Source organism: Ambystoma mexicanum, chromosome 3p (assembly GCF_040938575.1).
Source record: "Ambystoma mexicanum isolate Mex_15411 chromosome 3p, UKY_AmexF1_1, whole genome shotgun sequence".
In the NCBI taxonomy this organism is placed as follows: Eukaryota; Metazoa; Chordata; class Amphibia; order Caudata; family Ambystomatidae; genus Ambystoma; species Ambystoma mexicanum.
This window is the reverse complement of record NC_090925.1, coordinates 787,916,921-787,941,192: the sequence shown is the minus strand read 5'-3', so window position 1 is coordinate 787,941,192 and position 24,272 is coordinate 787,916,921. Positions and strand designations below refer to the sequence as shown.

Sequence of the window (24,272 nt, the reverse complement as noted above, 5' to 3'; positions counted from 1 at the left end):
CCAGTATTGGTCACCTCTTCCCTCGCAGGCTATGGAGAGAACCCACTTACGTCTACAGCAAACTCAAATCCCTCATAATTCCTGATTGCCACATAGAGTCTGTGCCCCTTATTGGCACACATGGTCTGGGGTGTACTCGGGTGTACTGAATAACAGACTTTAACAGGGTAACTCAAACCATTGTTCGCAGCTCAGTTGTTTCAAGCCATAGTCACCAAATACCTCTTAAGAGAATAATCCGTTTTAGTTGAACCCACATCAATGGACATACTATACTCCATTGAAATCCAAAGCCAAATCCCAATCATTATTCAAAGTTCCATCACAAATACTTCAATGATCAATATCAGAAAAAGAAAGACCTATTACAGTAAATCCTTTTACAAGATCATAATCATACACATAACATAGTCCTGAAATTGCTGTGTTACCCATAGCCCAGAACCATGGTGATATATGATATGATATGATATGGCATTTGTAACGTGCCTATACACAAGTGTTTCAAGGCGCGACGAGGCAGGGAGGGGGGGACAAAGGGAGACAGACATCGATCCTACTATGCCAGGTGTCATTCAGATCGCGCAAGTGCAAGGGTAGAGGGGACTGGGAAAAGTGCAAGGGGAAGGGGAGAGGGGAAAAGTGCGGTACATGGTTAGTAGAAAAAAAGATAAATAATAGGGCCAGCTGTGGCAAGTGCAAGGAAAGTGCAGTACATGGTTAGTAGAATACAAGAAAAATAATAGGGCCAGCTGGTGGCAAGTGCAGGGTAAGTGCCGGGAGAAGGGGCTGTAGGATACAGAGACAGCCTCGTAGTGTAGGTAGGCAGTGCGGGGAAGAGTGGCTGGGCCAAGGACCGAGATCGGTGAGTGGCCCAGTTGCAGATTCAGTGCAGGTTCAGTGGTTTTAGCAGGGGAGGGAGGGAGAGAAAGCAGAGGCAAAGAGAAGGTTTTGAGGTGCTTCCGAACCGGAGATGGTTCTCCTCAAGTTTCAGGGAGGCAGGAAGGCTGTTCCAGAGGGAGGCCCCTGCTGCGGAGAGAGATCTACCCCCAGCTCGTTGCTTGGAGAAGCAGCTGACCCTGAGGTAGTTGGAGGCGAATGAGCGAATAGCTCGAAAAGGAAGATATTTAGGAAGAGAGAGTTGAAGGTATTTTGGCCCAAGGCCCCAGAAGGCCTTGTGGACAATGCAGCGGGTTTTGAACTTAATCCTCGCAGCAACTGGGAGCCAGTGTAGTGATTTCAGTCCTGGAGAGATACGGTCCCTGGGCTTGAGGCCAAGGACAAGTCTCGCAGTCCTGTTGAGGATGAGTTGCAAAGGGCAGAGAGTAGAGGCAGGAAGATTTAGATAGAGGCTGTTACAGTAGTCCAGCTTCGAGAGAACCAGGGCTCTGGAGACAGTGAAGCTTCTGGGGGAAGGAGAGGAAAGGAAGGATACCTCTGAGGAGGTGTAGCTGGCAGTGTAACTTCTTAGAGACGTCAGATATATGCGGAGAGAAAGAGGGTGTGTAGTCGAAGGTCACCCCGAGGTTTTTTGCCTTGCAGGTAGGAGCAGGAAGAGGGCCAAGGGAGGCCGGCCAGAGAGCTGCAGGGAAGGCGGGAGTGGGTGTGCCGATAAGTAGAATCTAAGCCTTACTGGCATTAAGGCAGAGGTTGTTGGCGGCACACCATTCCTGGATAGCAGAAAGACAGTCAGAGATGAGGGAAGGGGAAGAGGAGTCCGAGGGTAGCCTGAAAATGAGCTGGGTATCATCCGCGTAGCATTGAAAGTTGGGACAGAGAGCGGCGATGCGGTGAGCAAGAAGTGCCAGATACTGTTTGAACAGCCAGGGGGAGAGGTGAGATCCCTGGGGGACACCACCTGTAGAGAAAAAGATGTCAGAGAGGAAGGAACCCAGTTGGACCTGGGAGGGTCGATTGGAGAGGAAGGAGGTCAGCCACGCCAGAGCCTGACCAGTGATACCCAGGTTATCAAGGAGACGGTTGAGCAGGATGATGTGGTTGACAGTGTCAAAGGCAAAAGAGAGGTCGAGCAGAATGAGAACACAAGGGGTGTTAGAGTCAAGGTTTGAGAGCAGCTCCTCACGGATGTTCAGGAGAGCAGTTTCCGTGCTTCTGGCAGCTCTGAAGCCAGACTGATGGTCATGAAGACTACCAACAGATTCAGCATGGAGATTAAGCTGGGAGATGGCCAGTTTCTCCAGGAGCTTGCCCAGGAAGGGAGTGATAGAGATTGGGCGATAGTTAGCTGGGCAGGAGGGATCGGAAGAGGGTTTGTTAAGAAGGGGGTGCACAAGGGAGTGCTCGAGGGGGGATGGGATGACTCCAGAGGCGAAGGAGTGATTGCAGAAGTCGGCCAGGGCAGGAGCCAGGAGTCGATGTGGTCCTTGATAGTTTTGGAGGAAAAGGGGTGGACCTGTTTTGACGAGACTTTCATAGATCGGACTTGTCTCGAAACCTCGTCAGCAGAAAAAAGGGGAAAGGCAGAGAAGGACTGAGGAGGGGTGGGTGCAGAAGGGCCAGAGGGAGAGCAGGGAATAGAGGGGGGGGGAGGTGATAGGAGGAGAGTGAAGACAGGATGGCCTGAGTTTTTTTAAATTAAGTGAGCGGCCAGTGCCGTGCAGAGGGCCTGGGAGGGGACAGGAGAGGTGGAGACTGCAGCAGGGTTGGCCAGCTCCTTGCAGATTTTAAAGAATTCGGCCGAATTGTTAGATGCCGCAGTGATGCTTTGATGGTCTCCCATTCGTGCATCACTTGCAGTCTTACCTTGAAAACAGCAGTTTGCATAAATGCATGTCCATAGTATATCAAACAAAACACATCAAATCAAATTCCGTGTTCATGCCCCTCGGGTGTAATGAGTCTAATAGGTCAACCCACATAATCTCACTTTGTAACAGAGTCTTTTCTGAACATCGCCCCCTCCCCCCCGGGGACCTAGTTTCACCTGCTCTAAGATCATGCACCTCAATTGCGCAATCAATGTTTTGCTTCTATAAAATGTATCGCCACAGGGGACTAGGTGTTTCTTGTCTGAATACTGGACTTGTGCTCCGTCCATCTGAGCTTAACTTTACGGGACATGATGCCCACGTAGTATAATACGCAGGGGCATTTTAATGCGTACACCACATTGGTGGCATCGCAAGTGCATGAATGTTTTAGTACACTGGTCTTGCCTGTGTGTGGATGGGTGATTTTTGTCCCAGTTATAATGTTGCCACAATGCTGGCAGTTACGGCACGCTTGCATGCCTTTGTAGTTTGGTCTTTGAGTCTGTATCATTAGAACTTCAGCCTTAAAGACTATTCCGCAGTGATTTGCTGTTCCTGTAAGCAAATACAGGGACAGTGGGGAATAGGTTCTGAATTTTCGAGTCTAGTTGTAACAGTTGCCAATTCTTCTTTATGATTCCCTTGATTTTGTTGCTCTGTATAGAGTGGGTAGTAACATAAACTAATTGGCCTTCACGTTTCGGTTCCAGTAGTGTATTCCGGTCTATATTTTCAACCCGTCTCACTATAGCTGTGAGGGAGGATTGTTGGTAACCCCTCTCCAGGAACTTGGCCTCCAAGTTGTTTGCTTGTCGTCTATATTCCTCAATGTCTAAGATGTTTCTCCTGTATCGCAAGAATTGGCTTAGAGGTGCACTATCAATCATACATCGTGGGTTGAAGCTCGTTGCTAACAGAAGAGTAGAAGACTAATCCCATTTTAGCTATAGTGCAAAGTGGGAGTTTCTCCAACCCCATTGAAACTTCAAATAACTGTTTTACAAAGTGTACCTTTTGTGTCAGTGTCTTACTTGTGATACCATGCCTTCCTTGCATAGGGCAATTGCCTGTTCTGGTTTCTTAAGAGTCCTGTAAACTTGTGGGCTTCGCCAGCCTTGGATGCACAGTATTCTTAACTATTACAATCTGATTCACATAGGGCACTTGCCCGTTCAGATTTAACAAAGTCCTCTGGTCAGATTTACTTGAGCAGGGCCTCGGTATAGAGTCTGCCTGTTCAGGTGTTCCTGGCTCCCATAACCCCTGTAGCTTCTCCAGCCGGGACTATTGATATTGTTTGGCTTCTCAGGGCTTCCATATGCCATTATGCCCACTGATAGACTTGCTGTATCTCGACTTGAGTTTACAGGCTCCCGTAACCTTGTTGGCTTCCCCAGCCTTGCTTAACAATGCTCATACCTTCCAAATGTGTTACAGGCTCCTCTCTGCAGTCTGGTATCAGCAATTGTTGTCGGGCCCACCACAGCTTCCTTGTTGTCATGCCACCAGATGATAAAGTTGCTTCCCAGTCTCCCTTAACATCCTTGTCTTAATGGTCAGTTAGAACGACAGCCTTCCGGCATCCTAGGAGTGCGTCACTCGCTCTCCTCACTACCGCTGGCTCTGCGGTCTAGTGTGCCACCGCCCGTCCAGGACATCTTCCAATAACAGGATTGCTTCTGCATAGGATTCTCCCCCACTGTGTAGGAGTTTCTCAGACTCTTTGATTCAAAGTTCCTTGTGTATTTATACACGCAAACACAAAAAAAAGGGTTGTGCCCTTCTTCTGTGACTGTGGTGTTCAGGCGAGATCCGGCGTTACTTGAAACCAAAAAGATTGGAAAAATGTCACTGTTGGGTGAAGTCAAATCAGAAGTAACAACATTTTCCATTTCTCATGTAGGCAGATAATGCATTCCGAAATGGAAGTTCCTTATCCCTCGAAGAGGGGAGTCACTCCCACTGATGTCCCACTTGCCCAGACCCCTAGGAAGCCTCTTGTTCAGCGTACTCACCTGCCTAGCCTCAGAGGGGGTGACTCCCTCATGGGGAGAAGGGGCAAATACTGTGGATTCCTCACACACTACATCTCCCAACCTCACCACAACCCATCATTACCACATCATTCCTCATCCACATCCATCCCTCACTACCGCTGCATCCTTCATCCTCGTCAGTCCCACAATACCACCTCATTCCCAACCCTCATCACAGTCTCTCATCAGCTCCACATCTTCCATCCTTGAAGTCTGCAATTACCCTTAAGCCAGCATCCCTCCTCACCCCAGTCCTTGTTACCTTTATCCAGCATCCTCATTCTTGTCACAGTCCCTCATTACCCCTACATTCCCCTTCCTCATCACAGTCCTGTTAGGGTTAAGTCACATGTATAAAAAAAGGGCATTTTAATAAGCTACATAGTGTGCAGGAACTTTATGAAACACCTTCAGTTATAGAAATCGTTGAGATTCAATGAAAAAAGTGTGAAAGGGCCATTATGGTTAAGCAATGTTGGTAGAAAGAGGGCTTTATAACAAGTGACTATATGTGCAGTAAAATGACCAGACAACTTCAGTTATAAAAAACATAGAATATATATATTTTTTTTTAATGTTGAAGTGACGTTATGGTTAAGCTAACACCCAAATAACCATGCAAATTCAACAAAAAAGTTGTTAAAAGGACATTATGGTTGCAGCGCAAAATGTAAACGAGTTAGGGGTTGTAGAGGTCATCATAACTGATAGCAATTCTTCACACATGTTGAGCTCAACAATTGCAAACTCGTGCCTCCTCCCTGCACTACTCTTGCCATAGGTGGTGCTCCAAAAATCTTTACCGTTACCTAGGCTGAAAAGTGCCCAGGATACGTCTTAACTTGTGTGCAGTTAGCAAAAGACAATACTTAAAAGATATCACAGGTGGTAGGAAAACAATTCCTTTTATCAAAAAAAATAAATTAAAATGAAACAAATAGCATTTAAAAGAACATTTAAATGTATTATTAACAAAAAATGAGAACCCACGAACATTGGAAATACCAATGCTAAGGTTTAAAGAAGCTCCTCACAAGAAAACAAGTGTAACAGGATACACCAGCAAAAACATGAAATTCTACTATGAAACCAGTAGTGATGGGGTGGTCCTAATCTCACAACCATGATCCAGTCACGTCAATGTCGGTAAGCGAGACCAGGACTGGCAAAACCCTGAAGAGAGCCACTTTCTGCACCAACAACTGAGGGGAGTCAGGAGACACCTGTGACAGGGAGCGGTTCTTTATGCCACTGTATAAAGAGAAACCCAGTCACAGGACATATGTGAATGTCAAGCCCAACCCGAGATAAAGGTACAGTCTCAAAGAGTTTTCGAACAATGGGTAAAAAACTAAAAAGGGGGATGAATAGGAAGGGGCTTTAAACCTGTGCAGTGCAGTTTCCACTGTGGATTCATGTATATGGCTCAGAACGCCACATATAAACTCGAGTTCAAGAGACAGGAAAATCCAGTGAAACAAATGGGTCTGACCCGATACCTTGAGTTTCTCTGAGCTTGGGGAAATGCTATCCAGGATTGGCTTTAAGAGAAGAGCAAACCCAGCTAGGAAGGTGTTGTGTGGTTATGTCCTTAACTATCATTTAGAGACATGTCCATTAGGTCAGCTGTGCCATGGAGGTTCACAGGAACCCCTACCAACTTAATTTGACTTCTACAGAACCTTGGGAGTTCCTTCTGGTTTCAGACCAACAGTTACCATTATGTAAGCTCTAGTGTTAGGGTCCTATAGCCCTGTTGTCAAGGTCTGGGAATGTTGGACCTAGAGGGCACTTCAGAGCTACATTTGTTGGTATTTAAGGTTGGACCTGATCGATTAAGGCATTGACAGAGCTTCAGGGTGCTGAAAGCACCTCATGGTTTGCCGGTTATTGTAGTTTGAGAGCAGGACTGGGTAATGACAAACTGGATCTCAGGGAGCAGTTTCCTGTCTGTTGGAATGAGGTGCCTGGAACAAGCCACTCACGTGTTCCAGACACAGGAAAAACAGGGGTTGATTTGCCAAAGGTTTCAGCTGTCTCCTTTGCTTCCGAGCTAACAATCCTGCAGATATGATGGGCAAAAAACCTACTGGGCCGCTGAAGAAGCTTGTTGAGAGACAGAAAGAAAAGCAAATCACAAAAGGTGTAGTAGGCAAGAGGTTTCTCAGCCCTAGACACTGAAATGCAGCTTCCGAAAAATGAGATTAACAGCATTGCTTGAAACCAGTGTTCAATAGGGGGGCGCAGAAGGTCTTCCTGGTAGCCAGCTTTCTTTATGTTTGTTTTATTATTTGTAGCATGCACCAGACCCAAAGGTATCAGGACGCGAGTACAAGTATATGTTCAGCTTAAAAATGTTACAATATGCAGTAAAAGATACAGAATAGATTACAATAGGGAGACACAGCAAACAGATATAATACAAGGTGCCAAATGCATGATCGGGTGACAAAAACAAATGAGATACAGTTGGGGTTAAAACAGTGCAATAGTAGGTAGAGGGCTGAGTATGTCAGCGGCAGTGAGGATTCGGGAGGTTGTGCTGAGGTTTAAGATCAATTTCTTTGAATCATTTGATAATGTTTAGTCTGAAGTTTGAGTAAGTTTGGTCCGTTCAAGGAAGGGGGGAGGGAGTTCCAAAGTTGGGCAACTTTGACAGGGAAGCTGTTGCCGCCAATTTTTGTAGTTTTGAAGGTGGGGACTGTCAGGCAGTTAGCGTAAGCTGCTCTGGTGGGTCAGAGAGTAGGTTTTCTATTGATTCTGTCTGTCAGGTAGCGAGGTGCCCCGATATTGAGGCACTTGAATGTTAGTGAGGCAGTTTTTAGTCTAATTTTATCGATAGCGGAAAGCCAATAAGACTATCTCCTGGCCACTGAGATATGTTCTCTTTTAGATATTCCTAGCGCTGCACTTAAGGCGTTATTTTGAAGTGTTTGAATTTTCCTGGTGATGTATTTGTTAGAGCCAAGGTATAGGACGTTGCACTAGTCCAATTTGGACAGCACAAGTGCTCTTGCCAGTGTGGTACAACTACTTGTTGAAAGGAAGGGTTTGGCCGACCTGATCAAGTTACATGTGTAGGCTGTGGATGATGCAATTGCATTCACTTGTTTTGCCAGTGTGAGTCTGGAATCCAGGTAAAAGCCTAAGGTTTTTACCCTTTGGCTACCTTGATTGTGTTACCATCTATATCAAAGGAGGTGTATTTGTGGCCAAGTTTGTTAATGTTAGCCGTGGTCCCCAGAATAATGAGTTCTGTTTTGTCATCATTCAGACATAGACCATGGAGAGCCATCCATGCCTGGACGATGAGGTATATTCTATTCACCAAGGACAAATCCTTGTTGTAATCCCCTGTAAGTGGAATGAGAATCTGGGCGTCATCTGCGTAGTTAGTGTAGGTGACACCGAGACAATCCAGATCATCAAAAAGGGGCTTGGTGAATATATTATACATGGTAGGGGACACGCAGGATCCCTAAGGAACACAGCAAGCGATGGGGATAGGGTTGTCTGCTGCTGTGGCAGAGAAGACTCTCATAGTCCTGCTGCTTAAGAACGTTTGGATCCAGGCTATGGCTTGTTGTGAAAAGTGCGCTGCTGACTCTAGATGATTGCAGAGGACCTTATGGTCCACCAGGTCGAACGCTGCTGAGAGGTCCAGAAGAAGCAGTAGTGCAGATTTGCCTTTGTCTCTTAACTCGTTGACCTGGGCTTTGAAGTCGATAAGCGCAGTTTCGGTACCATGCTGTGGCCTGAATCCTGAAGCCGGGTACCCAGAAGTAGATTCTGCTCCAAGAATTTTTGAATTTGTAGGTAAGCCACCCTTTCTAAGATCTTTAGGGGGAGTGGTATCGTTGTGATAGGCCTATAATTCGTGGGTATGGATGGGTCAAGTGATCTTTTCTCAAGAAGTGAAAGGACCCAGGATTCCTTAAGGTTACTTGGTATGGTGCCAGAAGTAAATGACGTGTTAATAAACTTAGAAATCAAAGGTGCTAAGTCTCTAGCTGTGTCTTTTATGATTTGGGCAGGACATTTGTCTCCGCGACAATTGGAAGGATTGAGCGAGAGTATGATTTTTTCATCCTCTAGTATAGAGACTTTAGAAAAGTTGAAGCGATGAGCAGGTTTGGGTAGAATGGGTGGCATGCTAATTTGAGGGATTGTGGAGGGTATAATTAGTTTCTTATTGGAAATTGTGATTTGGAGAGTAGCTATTTTGTCCGTGAGGGCCTTTTGTATGCCGGAGCACCAGGTCTTGTCTTTAACGCAATTATCCGGTACCGGGATCGGGTTCTGAAGTTCTTTTAGCATGGCAAACAATTCCCTCATACTTGAGTTTGCTTGCGAAATTCTGTTATCGCAACTTTCCTTTTTAGATCGCCGTATTTCAGTTTTGTATTTAGTGGAGATAGCGATAAGATTGGCTTTATTTATCTCAGATGGCTCTAGCCTGCAAGTAGATTCGCTTTTGCGTTTTTCTTTCCTTAGTGTTTTCAAATACAGAGTAAACCAGACATTTAGATGTGCTCTGGGTTTGCTATTCCTCATTTTTAAGGGGGCAATAGAGTCAAGGGCTTCTGTCATGACTTTGTAAAATTCGTTAACTAGGATCGATGGATCTAGAGTGTCTGGTAGTGAGTTTAGGGTGGGGGGTATCAGCAGTAAAAGTTTGTCAGTGGTAATATTCTTTTTATTCCTTGTTAACGTGGGAGGTGCTATGGTATTATTGTGAGTTGTATTCGTTTTGGCATCTAATGTGAAAGCTATAAGTGAATGGTCCGTCCATATCTGAGGACTGATGGCTGTAATGGTGGTGTTGCAGTTATAGTCAGACACCCAGTCCAAATGTTCTACCCTTCTCATGGGTTGGCTGTGCCACTTTCTGTGTGAAGCCAAGCTCAGAGAGTACATTGGCGATAGAGGTTGCTTGTAGGTCTTTGGGGTCGTTGAAGCCCAAGTACATGTCTCCTAGTAGGAGTGCCTGTGAAGCATTTTTTAGATTATCCGAGAGGATCGTGGATAGCTCCTCCTCAAATGAGCCAGTGGGGCCTGAAGGGCTATATATTAGGTGGAAGGTGATAGTTTGGGAGTTTGATATGGGCAGATTGGCTGTGAGGGATTCGCAAGAGTTGTGGAGAGGGTTCACTATTCTCATTGCTAGGCTAGTTTTGGCTATAATAGCTAAGCCTCCTTCCCCGTGTATTGGCTCCGTCTTCTCTAAGATTAGTATAGTTAGCTGGCACTGCCAGCATCAGGGCTGAGCCTGCTGCCTGATGTAGCCAGGATTCAGTAAAGGCCACGAAATCGTAGTTTTCTGTTGGTATCAGGTCAGCAATTTCTTTAGCGTGGGCTACTAGGGACCTTGCATTAATGAGCACTCCTTTGAGGAAAGGAACAGGGGATGCTGTCGATGGTGTGTAAGGGGCTTTGTTGCTGAGATCAATAGAGTATGCAGGGGGTTTGATCTGTTTAGGTATTCTAGAATTAAGTTTGGTTGTGGCACTTAAATTGGTATGATTCATTTTTTGGGATGTGGTATCTTGTTTATTAGAGAGGATCTTGCTTTGCTGGTTGGTAAAGGTGCGGAGGCTGGTACCCGGTTCGAATAATTTGGATAGTCTCGAATGAAATCTAATGTTTCTATACGTAGAGTTGCATGGGATGTTAGTTCTTGGAAGATTTGGGGTGTGGTTGAAGTTGGTTAGCTCACGTGGGGTATATTCCCTGCCTAGAGTTGGGACTCTGGTGTTAAGAGCCATGGTATATAGCGTTAATAATATAGTAAGGCAGATTAAGAGTAAAGGTCAATGTTGTCCAGAGAGCAATTAGCTGAAAAGCAATGACATGCATTATGTGTTATAAGGGTCAATTTTCTTCTGGGGGAAATTAGTGAAGGTGAGGTTAGGTGGCCTTGTTATGTACAATAGGCTAGTCCAGCTGTAGTGCAGAGTTTAGGTATGGCTGTTGAGAAAGGTGCAAGTCAGTACACTTCTTGCTAAATGGACATGGTAGGGATTAGTTCAGTTAGCACATTTACTATAGATGGTACAGAAGCAGGTCTTTAGGAAAGAGTGAGCACTTTTGAGAAAATACAAAATTGTGGAGAAGTCCAGGACCTGCTTCATCCAAAGAATGCCCGTGTCAATCAGCAAAAGAAAGGTTATGAAGAGCAGGAAGCCAGGTGCTGTAGAAGGCCAGGCTCCCTTGCCTGCAGAGAAAAAGTGGGTTTGTGTATGGAAATATGTTTCTGTGTTAAACGATGTTTCAGTTTTGTTGTGCAGCCAAGACATCCCATAAGTGCAGAGAAGCATGGCTGGATCTACAGTACCTGAGGGCAATACCCAAGTAGGGGAACAGTAGTGAGAATAAAACTTACCGCCTTGGCGTAGGAGTTAAGTGCTTGCTGGGAGATCTTGGAGGTCTGTCCCGTGCTGAAGAAGAGGGAGAGGTAGGCATTACCCAGGATATCTGAGGTGGCAGAAGGAAGGAACAGAACAAAGTAAGGCAGGCAAAACATGCTATTTAATACTGCTACATTTCAATTAGCAACCTAGTTTACCAAAGTCGGCTTCAATACCACTTACATGACCCAAATGCAATCCTATTTACAAAAGCTGGCAGTGTCGGGTGTACATAAGACTATGTTGGAAACCACAGTCAAGCAGCAGTTCGTTGGATGTCTCAGATCTTCGGTGGGAGTCACCAGTCTTCAATAACTCAAGACACCCAAAACTAAATTAAGCGTCTCAGGGACTGTGACATATCCACTGGAACACAGACGCTTATAGAATGCAGTAATATCAAAGTAAAGACGTATTGGTAATAACACGATCTTAAAGAAAGACATAATAATCAGAGTTAAAAGCATAAAGCGGGAAACGCGGAAGCTGAGCAACCAAACACAGTTATGTAGCAACAGTGGTAAAAAGATGCCTGTGCTAGGGTGCAGAGTCAAATCTAAATTTTTGTTAATATATTATGTATTTTTCTTTAAATGATTCTCGTGCCATTACTTTCCCAAACAAGGGAACCTGGACAGCTGTTTCTGCATCGTGTTAATGCGTACAGATTTTCCACGTTCTATAATGGATCGACCATTATCTGGACTAGTGGATCCTGAGCCTCAGTTAAGTACTTCAATCTGACACACGTTAGTTTCCTCTTCTCTGGGATGAGACATAGTGTATGATCAGACTTTATGGTAAATCAGGAACGCAATCTATGAGTACATTTCATTGGTTTAAAATGTGATTGTACTTAGCCCTGTTGTATCCTGCCCCCACTATTAGTTCAATTGCTGAAATTTCTACGCCACCATACAATGAGATGCCGATGCGGTGGGGATTAAAGGGAAAACGCATTTCAATAACAAGTGGAATGGTCAATCCGAAGAGGCACCCTCCCACAGCCATAAGTAGCAAGAACAATGCTCCTGTGTTGCAGCAGCTGGGCACCTTCAGATGGGGAAAAGAATGGGTGGCAACTGTGTGGGGCAGCGAGAGAGAGAAGGGAGCACGGGAGGGCAGAAATAAATCTGGGGGAAAAAGAGAGAGAGAATAGGTTCTCTTGTCTGTGATTTACTTAATTGTTGCAAAATCTTTCAATCCTTCATCTCTGGGTTTTCACTTCTCAAAGAGAAGTATTTCCAGTGGGTATTGCCAAACTGATGAGCTAGAAAGGGCAGATGAGAAAGGATTGTTGTCACCTTTTTGGGCTAGTATATGAATCAGTCCAGGAGCCGAGTGACAAAGAAGCCGGTTTGTGAATTAGGAACCCAATTTTCAATGCAGTCCTCAACATATTTCTCCAAATAGAAGGGTTACACAACTGTAGCCACAAGTTACAAACACCACTCAACAAACACAATTTTCAGAATGGTGTATTTAGTAAGTCTAGGCTCTTCCCCACCCCAGCGAAGACTGAACCTTCTAAAGCTGTGACTGAAGAGAACGTGTCATCCAACCTAAACTGGACTGTACATTTTTTTCATGCAGCTGTAACCCTAAAACCAAAGACTGCTTCTAATGCTCATGATATACTAATCCACTACTCTGGGGTGCACATTTCAAATGTAAAGCTACTAGCCAGGCATAAAAAAAGTCCCTCCAACCTCGTATACACACAGCACACCATTTCTTAAGAGCCAAGAGTCAATTATCACTAACCAACTGCAAATGCTGAGGCCTACACTACATTGAGAGATCGCAACTACATCCAAGCATAGATGTGGGCCAACCACTTAACATTATCTTAAAGGGCAAGGTTCCTCTTCCAACAGCTACCAACTGGGCATCTTTTATCAAAAATCTGCTCCATCATCTTTAAGTGCAAGGCCTTCAGAAGAGTCCCAGATGAGACACCCTATATTATTTTCCATGGCAAATCAGATAGGAGCCAGATAGATTTCAAGACCAAAGACTGTAGGACATGTCCAGCTGTGTCCTCGACAACCAAAGAATTTACATTTGTGATTACTTAATAATGAATTTCTTTGAAATGACATCTATAGAATGGATCGCTGGCCAATACTATATTGGGAACAACATGAGCTTTCTTAAGTAAAGCAAACCAGAGCATACCAGGACGATGAAGGATGCAATACCATATCCAACAGGTAGTTCAATGGGCCACATTTAAAGTGTAATTTCAAAAAACATTTGATAAGTTGTATTGGAAAACATTAAGAAGTAGAAAACGGAAGTACATAAATGGAGAATTAAAAAACGTAAGGTTATCGGGATCAATAAAATAGAAGCACTGAGAGTGGATTTAAGTATCAGGATTAGATGGGACCATTCACTGGAATGTAAAAACGCATGTCACTGTCCCTTTCAATCTGATACTCAAGGTATAGGACAAGCGGAGAACATAGGAACAATTAAATAATGTTAGGGAGTGCATCCCACAGAACTATTTAAATGTAATGTAAACCTATGTAGCCATTGGTCTAGAATAACAACTATTTCAACATTTCATTTGCACTACAAAAGTGGAGGCCAGCAAAACCTGGGCAATGTCATGTCAGATGAAGGCTCATTTAAGTAGAATCACAGGATTACATGTTTTTGTTTCAATGTAGTATTTGGAGTTTTAATATAAGTATCAGTTGTCTGAATCTTTCATTTTGTTATAATGTATTGTATATTCTTGGAAACGTGCATGTAGTGTGTCCAAAATCCAAAAACAATGTTATATTGAATTTTTTATGCTACAGTAATTGATTATGTCAAACCAACTTCAAAAGTTGGATTACGAAATACAGTGATACTGGACATACAAAGCACTATCAAAGAAAAAAAACAAAAAGAAAAGAAAATCTTGGAAACACAGTAATTGCTATTTACTTCTACCGCAAAGGTCAGCTCTAACCTCCAAGTTGTTTACCACACACTTGAGTGCAGCACAAGGGAGCGACACTGCGCGATCAGAGAAAAAAACTCAACTGATTAAAATTAAATTAAAATTAAATTAAGTTGCCTACCACTGAGATTTGATGATTTACTTCTCTTTGGGAAACCAACATGGAACAGGGAACAAAGCTAGAATCCTGGGGGTTCGTACCAACTCGCCATGCTTAGCAAAGTGATTTCTTTTCTCAGCTTCACACACAAAGTAGATCTTGTGAGAGCCCTAGTGTTGTCACACTGGGATTAGTGTAAAATCATGCTAAATGGCTTTCCGAAAGATAAACCTAAAATAGTCACATTTAGTCCAGGAAAATGAAACCAGGCTGACACAAGCCAAACTAACACAGTCACATTTAGTCCAGGAAAATGAAGCCAGGTTGGCACTAGACAAACTAAAATCGTCACATTTAGTCCTGGAAAATGAAGCCAGGCTGACACAAGCCAAACTAACACAGTCACATTTAGTCCAGGAAAATGAAGCCAGGTTGGGACTAGCCAAACTAACGCAGTCTCATTTAGTCCAGGAAAATGAAGCCAGGTTGGCACTAGCCAAACTAAAATAGTTACATTTAGTCCAGGAAAATGAAGCCAGGCTGGCACTAGCCAAACTAAAATAGTCACTTTTAGTCCAGGAAAATGAAGCCAGGTTGACACTAGCAAAACTAAAATCGTCACATTTAGTCCTGGAAAATGAAGCCAGGCTGACACAAGCCAAACTAACACAGTCACATTTAGTCCAGGAAAATGAAGCCAGGTTGGCACCAGCCAAACTAAAATAGTCACATTTAGTCCTGGAAAATGAAGCCAGGCTGACACTAGCCAAACTAAAATCGTCACATTTAGTCCAGGAAAATGAAGCCAGGCTGGCACTAGCCAAACTAAAATAGTCACTTTTAGTCCAGGAAAATGAAGCCAGGCTGGCACTAGCCAAACTAAAATAGTCACATTTAGTCCAGGAAAATGAAGCCAGGCTGTCACTAGTCAACTAAAATAGTTACATTTAGTCCAGGAAAATGAAGCCAGGCTGGCACTAGCCCTCAACTATTTCTACTCCATCACTGCCGAACAGATTTCCATGCAATGGTTTCCGATCATAAGATGAACTTTGAAGCGTCTTTCGGACACAAAAACATACAGCTTGCAAAGCGTGTGCCAGAGCAAGGGTAATAGGCATTGAAGACATTTAGGAACTTGAGAGATGCACTAGAACAGAAAACACCCATTCCTACCTTTAACCAAAAACAACATGGTGGACTATGGAATCAGTGAGACTGATCCTACAGTATAAAACAACTTGAGTGTTGCCTTCAGACTGAGCCAGGTCCAGTTTTGCTGTAAGATGTGTGTGTTTGTGTGTGTGTGTGTGTGCTCACCTTGCGTTCTCTTCCCGAGCTTGCACGCAGAGATCAACACAACACAGAGAGCAGGCTGTGAATGCTGCTTTTTCTACAGACTACAGGATGTGTTTTTCTCCTCTGGCACACTCCACTCAAATACCTCTCCTTGGATACTTATCTTTGCTGCACAGGTGTACACAAATGTTTAAAGATGCTTTCGTGAAAACAACACATGTTAACATCTTAGCTATTTTGTCTAATTTCCTTAGTTACAATGGATCAAAGGCACTTGACCTATGGGTTAAACGCAGGTCTATGTTCAGCATTTCAAGCTGCTAAGCATCGTGACAAAGTGCTAGCTGTGCCCCTAAAAGACATTTTGTGACTGGGGTCTGGGTAGCCCCACGGCCAGGCTGCCCACCCACTCTTACTGCCCAACCACAAACCGATAGCATACACACACACAAAAACATTCGGACACAGAAACAATTGGACTTGGCAAAAAAACACGACCACTTGGCTTGGGTTTAAAATAGGCTGCAACTAGCTGGTCATTATTAAATATTAGAGTGTCAAATTAACAGGGGCTGGGAAAGCCCCCAGTCCCTTTTAGAGAACGACCTGCTTCAACCTGCCACCAAGAGGACGGTCACCTAAAGGGGACGCCTGGGGGTTATCACATTTATGCGGTGCATCTCTGTTGCATCTGGGGCACTTACCCATTCCTTCATGGACTCAGCATCCTTCACCCCAGGCCTAGGTCATGTATGTTTCTTTCCTTATAAGTTATTTCAGAATGCTCAACAGGGTCATGACACGACACAATAAGAGGTTACCAACCTAACTCGCTTCTGTATGGCTCAACAGCCCAATAATGGTAGGGGCTCAATCATGGTAGGTGTCACAAGAAGAGTTGAAAAACAGTATATATTAGCCTTAGGGAGGCTGTGATAAACGCTTCCATTGTGGAAAGCGAACTCCTGAAAGAGAGGCGGTAAACACTAAAGTAAAGAAGGTGAACACAAGGAGGACTCTGGGACTAGCACTCCTCATATTGTTACAGATCAGACATTTGGGACCAGGAAGTATGCCAAGATCAGATGCACAAAGTTCAACATTCGTTTTCAGGACTGTGTACAGGGGTGAGCCAACTTAAATATGTTAAATATGGACTTGATTGTCTGCTAAGAAATAATAAAACATAGGATGGCCTGTTTCTGCAAATTTCATTTACAGCGGTTTTTCCAGTCTCATGGTGAGTGGTCAGGGTTTCAAGCCTACCCGTCATTGTTCCCATGACCCTGAGGAGTTACCCCACTCTTCCCTATAGGCTCCAGGATGAACCAAGAACATCTTCTGCTCCTTTGAGCTTAAGTGTGGACTTTCTGGGGTCCCATACCCCATGTCTAAAACAGTCCTTGAATGTTCTGTAGGACCCTCTGTGTTCTCTTACAGATGGCCTGGGGGGAGGGGGAGGGGTCAGCCAGAAGAGAGACAGAATGACCAATCTCTAATAGCCTTCCATCCTGACTCGGCTCTACCCAAATCCTCTCTAAACTATCACTAGGCTCAATGACCCCCACAGAAACCTCCTCCCATCGGTTAGACCTCCCTACGCCCACACTTGGCCCTCTGGACCCTCCTACCCCTGGCAGCCATTAAGGTGGCAAGTGCAGGTTATGGTCGCAAACAAGGGGTGTCTGGTAAGTGCAGGTAAGGGGACTGTAGAGTAACAGATACAGACCCAAGTACAAGGGTTGCCAGGGGCAGTGCCGGTGAGTGGCTGGGTAGGCATGGACTTGGGCCCAAAATCAGAGGGTAAGCCAGGTGCACGGTACCGAAGCAGACAGATCAGCAGGGGAGAGGGAGAGCGAAGGCAGAAGCAAAGAGGAAGGTCTTGAGGTGCTTCAGGAACCGGAGATGGTTTTCCTGAAGTTTCAGAGTGGCAGGGAGGCTGTTCCAGAGGGAGGCCCCGGCCGGGGAAAGATCTACCGCCAACTTGTTGCTTGGAGAAGCGACTGACCCGGAGGGAATTGGAGGTGGAGGAGCAAAGAGCTTGAATAGGAAGGTATGTACAGAGGGATAGTTGAAGGTATTTTGGACCTATGCCCCAGAAAGCCCTGTGGACCATGGCTCTGTTAATCCTTGCAGCCACTGGGAGCCAACTGATAGATTTCAGGGCTGAAGAGATACGATCCCAGGGCTTGAGGCCAAGGACAAGTCTTGCAGTCCTGTTCTGGATGAGTTGCAGAGGGTGGAGAGTAGAAGCAGGGAGATTAAGAAAGAGGTTGTTGTAGTAATCCAGCCTGGAGAGGATCAGAGCTCTAGAAACAGTAAGCTTCTGAGGGAAGGAGAGGAAAGGAAGAATACCTCTGAGGAGGTGCAGTTGATAGTTTGACTTCTCAGAGACGTCGGAGATGTGAGGAGAGAAGGAGAGAGCAGAGTCGAAGATGATCCCGAGTTTCTTGGCTTCACAGGTGGGCACGATCAGAGGGCCAAGCGAGGATGGCCAGAGAGTGACAGGAAAGGTGCGTGCAGGTGTGCCAATGAGGAGAATCTCTGTCTTACTAGCATTAAGGCATAGATCATTAGAGGCACACCACTCCTGGATAGGAGAAAGACAGTCAGAGGTGAGAGAAGGAGAGGTGGCAGAGGGAAGCCTAAAAATGAGCCGAGTGGCATCCGCATAGCACTGAAAGTTGGAGCAGAAAGCAGCAATGCGATGGGCAAGGAGTGCCAAGTATTGGCTGAAAAGCCAGGGATAGAGGTTAGACCCCTGGGGTAATGGCGTGAAATACAAAGTGGCATATTTGCATATTAGGGCCTTAGATGGCTGCATTAACAGCTAAGCCTAATAGCTTATTCAAAGTATGTGCTAAATGCTGAAAGTAAGGTGTTGGTAGTGCCTACATTAAGCATTAGTGATCTACAAGGAATGTGCAGGCCTAGGAGGGGTGGGAGGTTACATTATGCATAGAAAGACAGGGCCGAGGCCCCAGTTTAGTATCTCATAGAGACTTGTATTTGAGTGTTTGGAGCATTATAGCACCTATATTGCGCTTAGATAGCCAATCTTTGAAGCACTATAGACACTAGCTAGCAGAATGCAGGCCTGGTAAGGCTTGCTCACTAGGGGTTAACTGATTTCAGCTTCTCCTAGAATATTAGGTCTTTGCAACCATGGCTCTGTAAACATACCTTCTTTCTCTGAGAAGGCCTGGGACGGCTTTCCCCACGCTGATAAGACATCCAGTGCTTTTGCAGACAGGGCTCCAAGGGAGGGTTAAGAGCACGGAGCATCGCAAGGAGAGTTGGGTTTTTCCATTGGCAAACATATTTTGCACGACAAAGGTTCTGGAACTGTGCGTCATGCTGATTGATGGCACGAGAGCACAAAAGGTGCTAGCACCCAGAATTGGGTGGGAGATTCATCCGCGGACCTGCTTCAAGCAAGAGCGAGTGCCCGGAGCCAGATGCCTCGTGCGGCACCTTGCAGCGCTGTTATCTGAAGGGGCTGGCAGCAGCTCGCTTAATACAACCAGGGTCTCCTAGCGCGGAAGATACCATCTCAAGGGGCGTAAGACTGTGTTTCTCTAAGTTTTGTGATTTCTCTAACTGACATTTCCATCATTGCCAAATTTCTGCTATATTTACTATTATATTATGCTATATGTCTAATAAATGCTAAATCTATATTGAAGGTGCCATTTCTCACACATGAGTTCTTTGCTCAGCACGAGCGGACCTGTAATTGGGTGGAATTGGGTAATTTATGCTAATACGGGCTGGTCCCGGGGAGCAATTACCCCTTTTCAAGACAGGGTACACCACAGGTGGAAAGTGAGATAGAGGAAAGGAAGGACCCAAGTTGGACCTGGGAGGGCCGATCAGAGAGGAAAGAGATCAGCCAGGCGAGGGCCTAACCAGTGATGCTCGGGTTATCACGGAACGGTTGAGCAGGATGGCATTGTTGACCATGTCAAAGGCAGAAGAGAGATCGAATAGGATGAGGACAGAAGGGATCTTAGAGTCAAGGTTGAAGAGCAGGTCTTCACGGAGGTTCAGGAGGACAGTTTCCATGCTTCTGGCAGCTCTAAAGCCAGACTGGTGCTCATGGAGACAACCAACAGTGTCAGTGTGAAGACTAAGCTGGGAGATGGCCAGCTTTTCCAAGAGTTTGCTCAGGAAAAGAGTGATGGAGATTGGGCGATAGTAGGTCGGACATGTTGAGGTGGCTGTGGGATTCATCAGAAGAGGGGAGGGGAAGATTCCAGAGGCGAAGGAGTGGTTGCAGAAGTTGGCCAGAGTAGGGGCAAGGGTGTCAATGTGGTCCTTGATGCTTTTAGACGAACAGGCAAGAACCTGTTTTGACGAGACTTTCACAGATCGGACTTGTCTAGAAACATTGTTGGGAGAGAAAAGAGTAAAGGAAGAGGGAGGCTGCAGGAGGGTCAGAGTTAGCAGAGGCAGTAGGGGGATTAGGAGGAGAGGACGAGTGGATGGACAGGATGTTCTGGGTTTTAGAGATGAAGTGAGAGGCAAGGGCATTGCAGAGGGTCTGGGAGGCAACAGGAGAGTTAGAGACTGCAGCAGGGTTGGTCAGTTCCTTGCAGATTTTGAAAAGTTCGCCCAAAGTTGCAAGTTCTGAGAGGATCCGGTTTTCTCAAACCCTGCATTGTCATGGCTACACTGAGAAAGACGTGCTGAGAGTGGAGATTTTCCCAGGTGCGCCTAGTGACTGTTATTGCAGAGCTGTGAACATGCTGAAGCACGAGGCCAGTAGCAGAAAGCAAGCCGAAGGATAGAGGAGTGAAGGAGACTCCTAATTGGCATGGCCAAACCTAAGACACCAGTGCTGCAGAAGGGTGTGGGTCCCAAACGTGCCCTAGTAGAAGTGGAAGAAGACAGGAAGGTGAAGCAGCCCACCACTGCAGTGTTCCTGGAGCCGGTGAGTGAAGCTTGGCATTCAGGTTCACTCAGAAAACCTTGCCGGTAACTGTTACCAGCTCTACAGTAACTTGCGCAGGAATAGAAAGAAGCGAGTATAAATTGTTTGCTGTTATAAAAAGTATTTCTAATAATGGAAATGTATCACGCGTACTAATAGTGAAAGCCGTAGTGTTCACGTAAGAAGAAAAGCATCTCATTTTCCATTGTTGAGTTATTACATTTTTGCCGGAGTGCTCGCGTGTCTCTAATTAAAGAGGGAAAGCTTGCTAAAACATTACGAAAACCCTAACATTGACTTTCACCAGTTTTACGAGTATATACAGAATCAAAGGAAGGTTGCATGTGGCCAATTATGATTCCCGACAGTAGTTAAAAAGCATCTCTTTGATATTACCAGGGAATATAATCACTTTCTGTCCTCAAGGTTGAAGTTCTACCGTAAAGAGTGGTTGGCGTTCCAATATCTGTTCTTCCTTTGAAGACTAAACCTTGTAGTATTAAGAACAGTAATTCTTTAAACCCAGAAGTTGTTGTACTAACGAGAAGAACAAGCAGTACCCAAGCCAGGAGGCAAACCCTTTCTATAGTGAAGCAAGACCCGTTTAGATCTAAAAGACCTGATCTACAAGGTTATTAAGGGTTCAGTGTCCTCTGATACAAGTGTGACTGTTGCCTGAAGTTGGAAGGGTGGCAATCCAGCTTCAGGGTAGCTACTAGAACCAAGGCGGTGTGAACAAAGCTGGGGAAGGGAGCTGGGTGCTTGTAAAGAAGATTGAGAAAAAATTGTAATTCTGAGACTGCTGAAGTTGAGAGAAAGTCAGTCTTGAAGCAGAGGCAGGTTATACTTGTGGCAGTAAGGCAGACAGAAGAGGCTGCCCTTTTCTTGGTGTATAGGAAAGAAGAGTGCCTTGCCTACCTGTAGAGGTCGAAGTGTCTTGTCTTTATATGCCTTATAATCCTGAAGTATAAAGTTGAAGCAGAAATACCTGAACAGTGGTTGTGTATAACAGTGTCAGTGGATGTAACATTGAAGTTGTGAAGTTGTTTGAAGTAGTGGCATACTGTGGAACAAAAGGAGTCTGTTCCCACAGCAACAGAAGTAGAAGGCTGGTTGTCAAGAGGAAAGCAATAACCCAAGAAGAAGCATCCTGACAATTATACCAAATACACTACAGAGGTCATAACCACTTGTAAAGTTGTAGAAGGAGAAGTTGTTCATCCATTATTTGAACTGTGGCAAAACAATCTTGGAAAGAGGATATCCTGGATTACTATTGGTGCTATTTTCTTGGCTGGAATTGGAAAGGGGATATTTTTCAACTGAAAGCTGAGGTACTGTTACCAGTGGATTTTTGTTTGATTAACCTTTGTTTGGAACGAATAAGAACTGGTTTAAAACTTTCCTTTGAACATTTGGGAAGTTGACTTTGGACAATCTTGGGTAAGGGAATTCCCCAGGACAGGCGAAGGTCATCCAAAATAATGGTTACTTGTTGTTCACTTTTTTATGTTGCCTTTGGTTTCCTTTGAATGTTTTGTTGTTTAGCGTGAGGGCCAGTTTGTTTATGTTAGGAGTTTCTCCCTTAGCATTTAGACTAGCTAGGGAATTCCCTAATAGATTAGGGCTAGCGAGGATTTATTTGAAAATGTTTTCTTTATTAAAGTGTTTAATTTTGAGAAAAACACAAGCAGTTGTCCGCCTCACATTACTGACCCCTCAAAGATGCTAGTTATTTTTATATTGCTCGGGGATTCCCTTTACACCATCGACTACACTGATTGGCTGACAAAGTATACTGAAACAATTTAAATAACTCCAGACATTCTAAATCTTGTAAAACTTGTGCTATAGTACACAGATGTCCTCTATTCACAGATAGAAGCCCTAAGAAGCTTTTAGAACCTGGTGAGGTTTGCCTTCAGTGGCAGCTGAGAGCAGCATAGGCTGGCTTCCGTTATGCTCTCCTTCGCAGATTAGTATCCAAGGGCTCCCACTATTCCTTTCACTATCATTTGCTTTGCAGAGGATAATAGAAATGTTTCCACTTCTCCATCCACAGCTGAGAGGTGAGGAAGAGTCTGATGGTTTCCACAATTCGCTCCTTGGCAAGGGCCAGTAGAATGCCATTCACTGATGTCTTCCTGCTGGCAGAGACTAGGATGGTTCATGCTTTTCGCAGGACAGAGGCTACTGGGGGAGGGAGGATAGTAGGAAGGACATAACTTATCTCTTGGACAGGGGAGTGCAGGCAGGGTGCCACTATGTGTTCCTTGGAAGAGTCGGAGCTGGATGGCTTTCACAGTTTACAGTTCCTTTGTAAGCATGCAGCACCAACATGAACAGCCCTGCGGGAAAGTGCTCTAATATTATCACTGCCTGATCCGAAGAGGAACTTGAGGGTACAGAAGCATCCTCTAATTTGTACGAATTACTAGGTGGAAAGAGGTCTGGATTACAATTCTAAAAAATACCCCCGATAATAGGAATTGCTTTAGTACAACCGAAAAATATTTCACTCTCAACTTCCAAAAGTAGTGAGTAAAATACTCCCACTTCATATTTTTATCGGGAAGCCTGAAGGTAAAATGTATGGGTTAGCTCCAATCCGGTGGTTTTCCTTTTACACAGTAATGTGTAATAAAACAGTGGCTTGTATAGCGTGACTTGGGCTTGTATAGCTCCACTTCTGCCAACTATGGTGGCAAGGTTCTAAAAAATAAAAAAGTAGTGTGGAGCGGGTTAGAAGGAGAAGCAGAAATGGCAAAATTAGTCAGATGCTCCTGCGGTCTGTGTAGTTAATAAAGAGTAGCCTGGCCACCACCTCCTCCTTTGTGCCTTGCTTAAAAAGACTAAGCCCCCTTTTTCCAACCCAATCTCTGACTGCACAGAACATTTACCAGCATTGAGAACAGTTACTTATTTTGATGAACATAACATTTGGCTAGGTTTACTTGAATGAAGGCAAGAACCAAATGTTGCATCCCTGAAACTAGGGTTAAGGTGTGACGCCTACAAATCAATTTCTGTGTCCTCTTAAAATAAAACGTGAATTAAATCTTTTCACAGGGCCACATAATCCTAATGGCAAAACACATTACAAAACTCAGAAATAAGCGTGCAATCTTTAAATAGTGGGAGGAAGAAAGGTTTAGCACTATTGGGAGAAACAGCAGTTCATGCAGGTAACCAGTTCTACTCACACCATGAGGTGCCATCCTGCACATCCATCTGCACAGCCTCCTTGGCATGCTTCACGCTCTCCATGACATTCTGGGAGCGCGCGTCCCCATCCTCAGAGTGTACCTGTCGCAGAACCATGGACAAGTTCCGGAGAGACACCTTATTCTTGCACTGCAGGAATGGAAACAGAGTGAGTAGAACTGTTTCCAATCTCTTTCAACCGCTTCAGCCCATACCGCCCACTAGCTGAGGACTTGCCCCCAGTAAAACTCCCATTGATCTCTTGCTGGTGTGACTTTATTCACACAGAGCCCTATAGAGTCATTCATCTCAAAGGAAAAGTATGTTCAAGTACTCAAATTAAAAACAGGGAACCAACAATAAGGTTAGATCTTTGTAAGCATACATAGCAAAAATGTTGAGCGTATGCTATGGAAGGGATAACAAATAAACAAAATAACAACAAAGAAACTGGGGATACAGAAACCATTAATGTTGCTAGTAGAGGGTAATGTGGGGTATACTATAAGCCCCCTCGGCCAACTTGAATGCAGCCAGCATTCCCCAGAAACAGACAGTTACAT

General features: G+C 44.8%; 1 protein-coding gene across 1 annotated transcript in view; it reads right to left on the bottom strand.

Annotated features, from left to right (window-relative positions):
* Positions 1 to 24,272, bottom strand: part of TTC5 (tetratricopeptide repeat domain 5) — a 216,970-nt gene that overhangs the window by 106,995 nt on the left and 85,703 nt on the right. Inside the window, exons 4-5 of the mRNA XM_069651773.1 lie at positions 23,709 to 23,859; positions 11,190 to 11,281 (exon numbers count right to left, since the gene is read on the bottom strand). Of these exons, the coding sequence (XP_069507874.1) occupies positions 11,190 to 11,281; positions 23,709 to 23,859 (243 nt within the window). The remainder of the gene's footprint in view (positions 1 to 11,189; positions 11,282 to 23,708; positions 23,860 to 24,272) is intronic.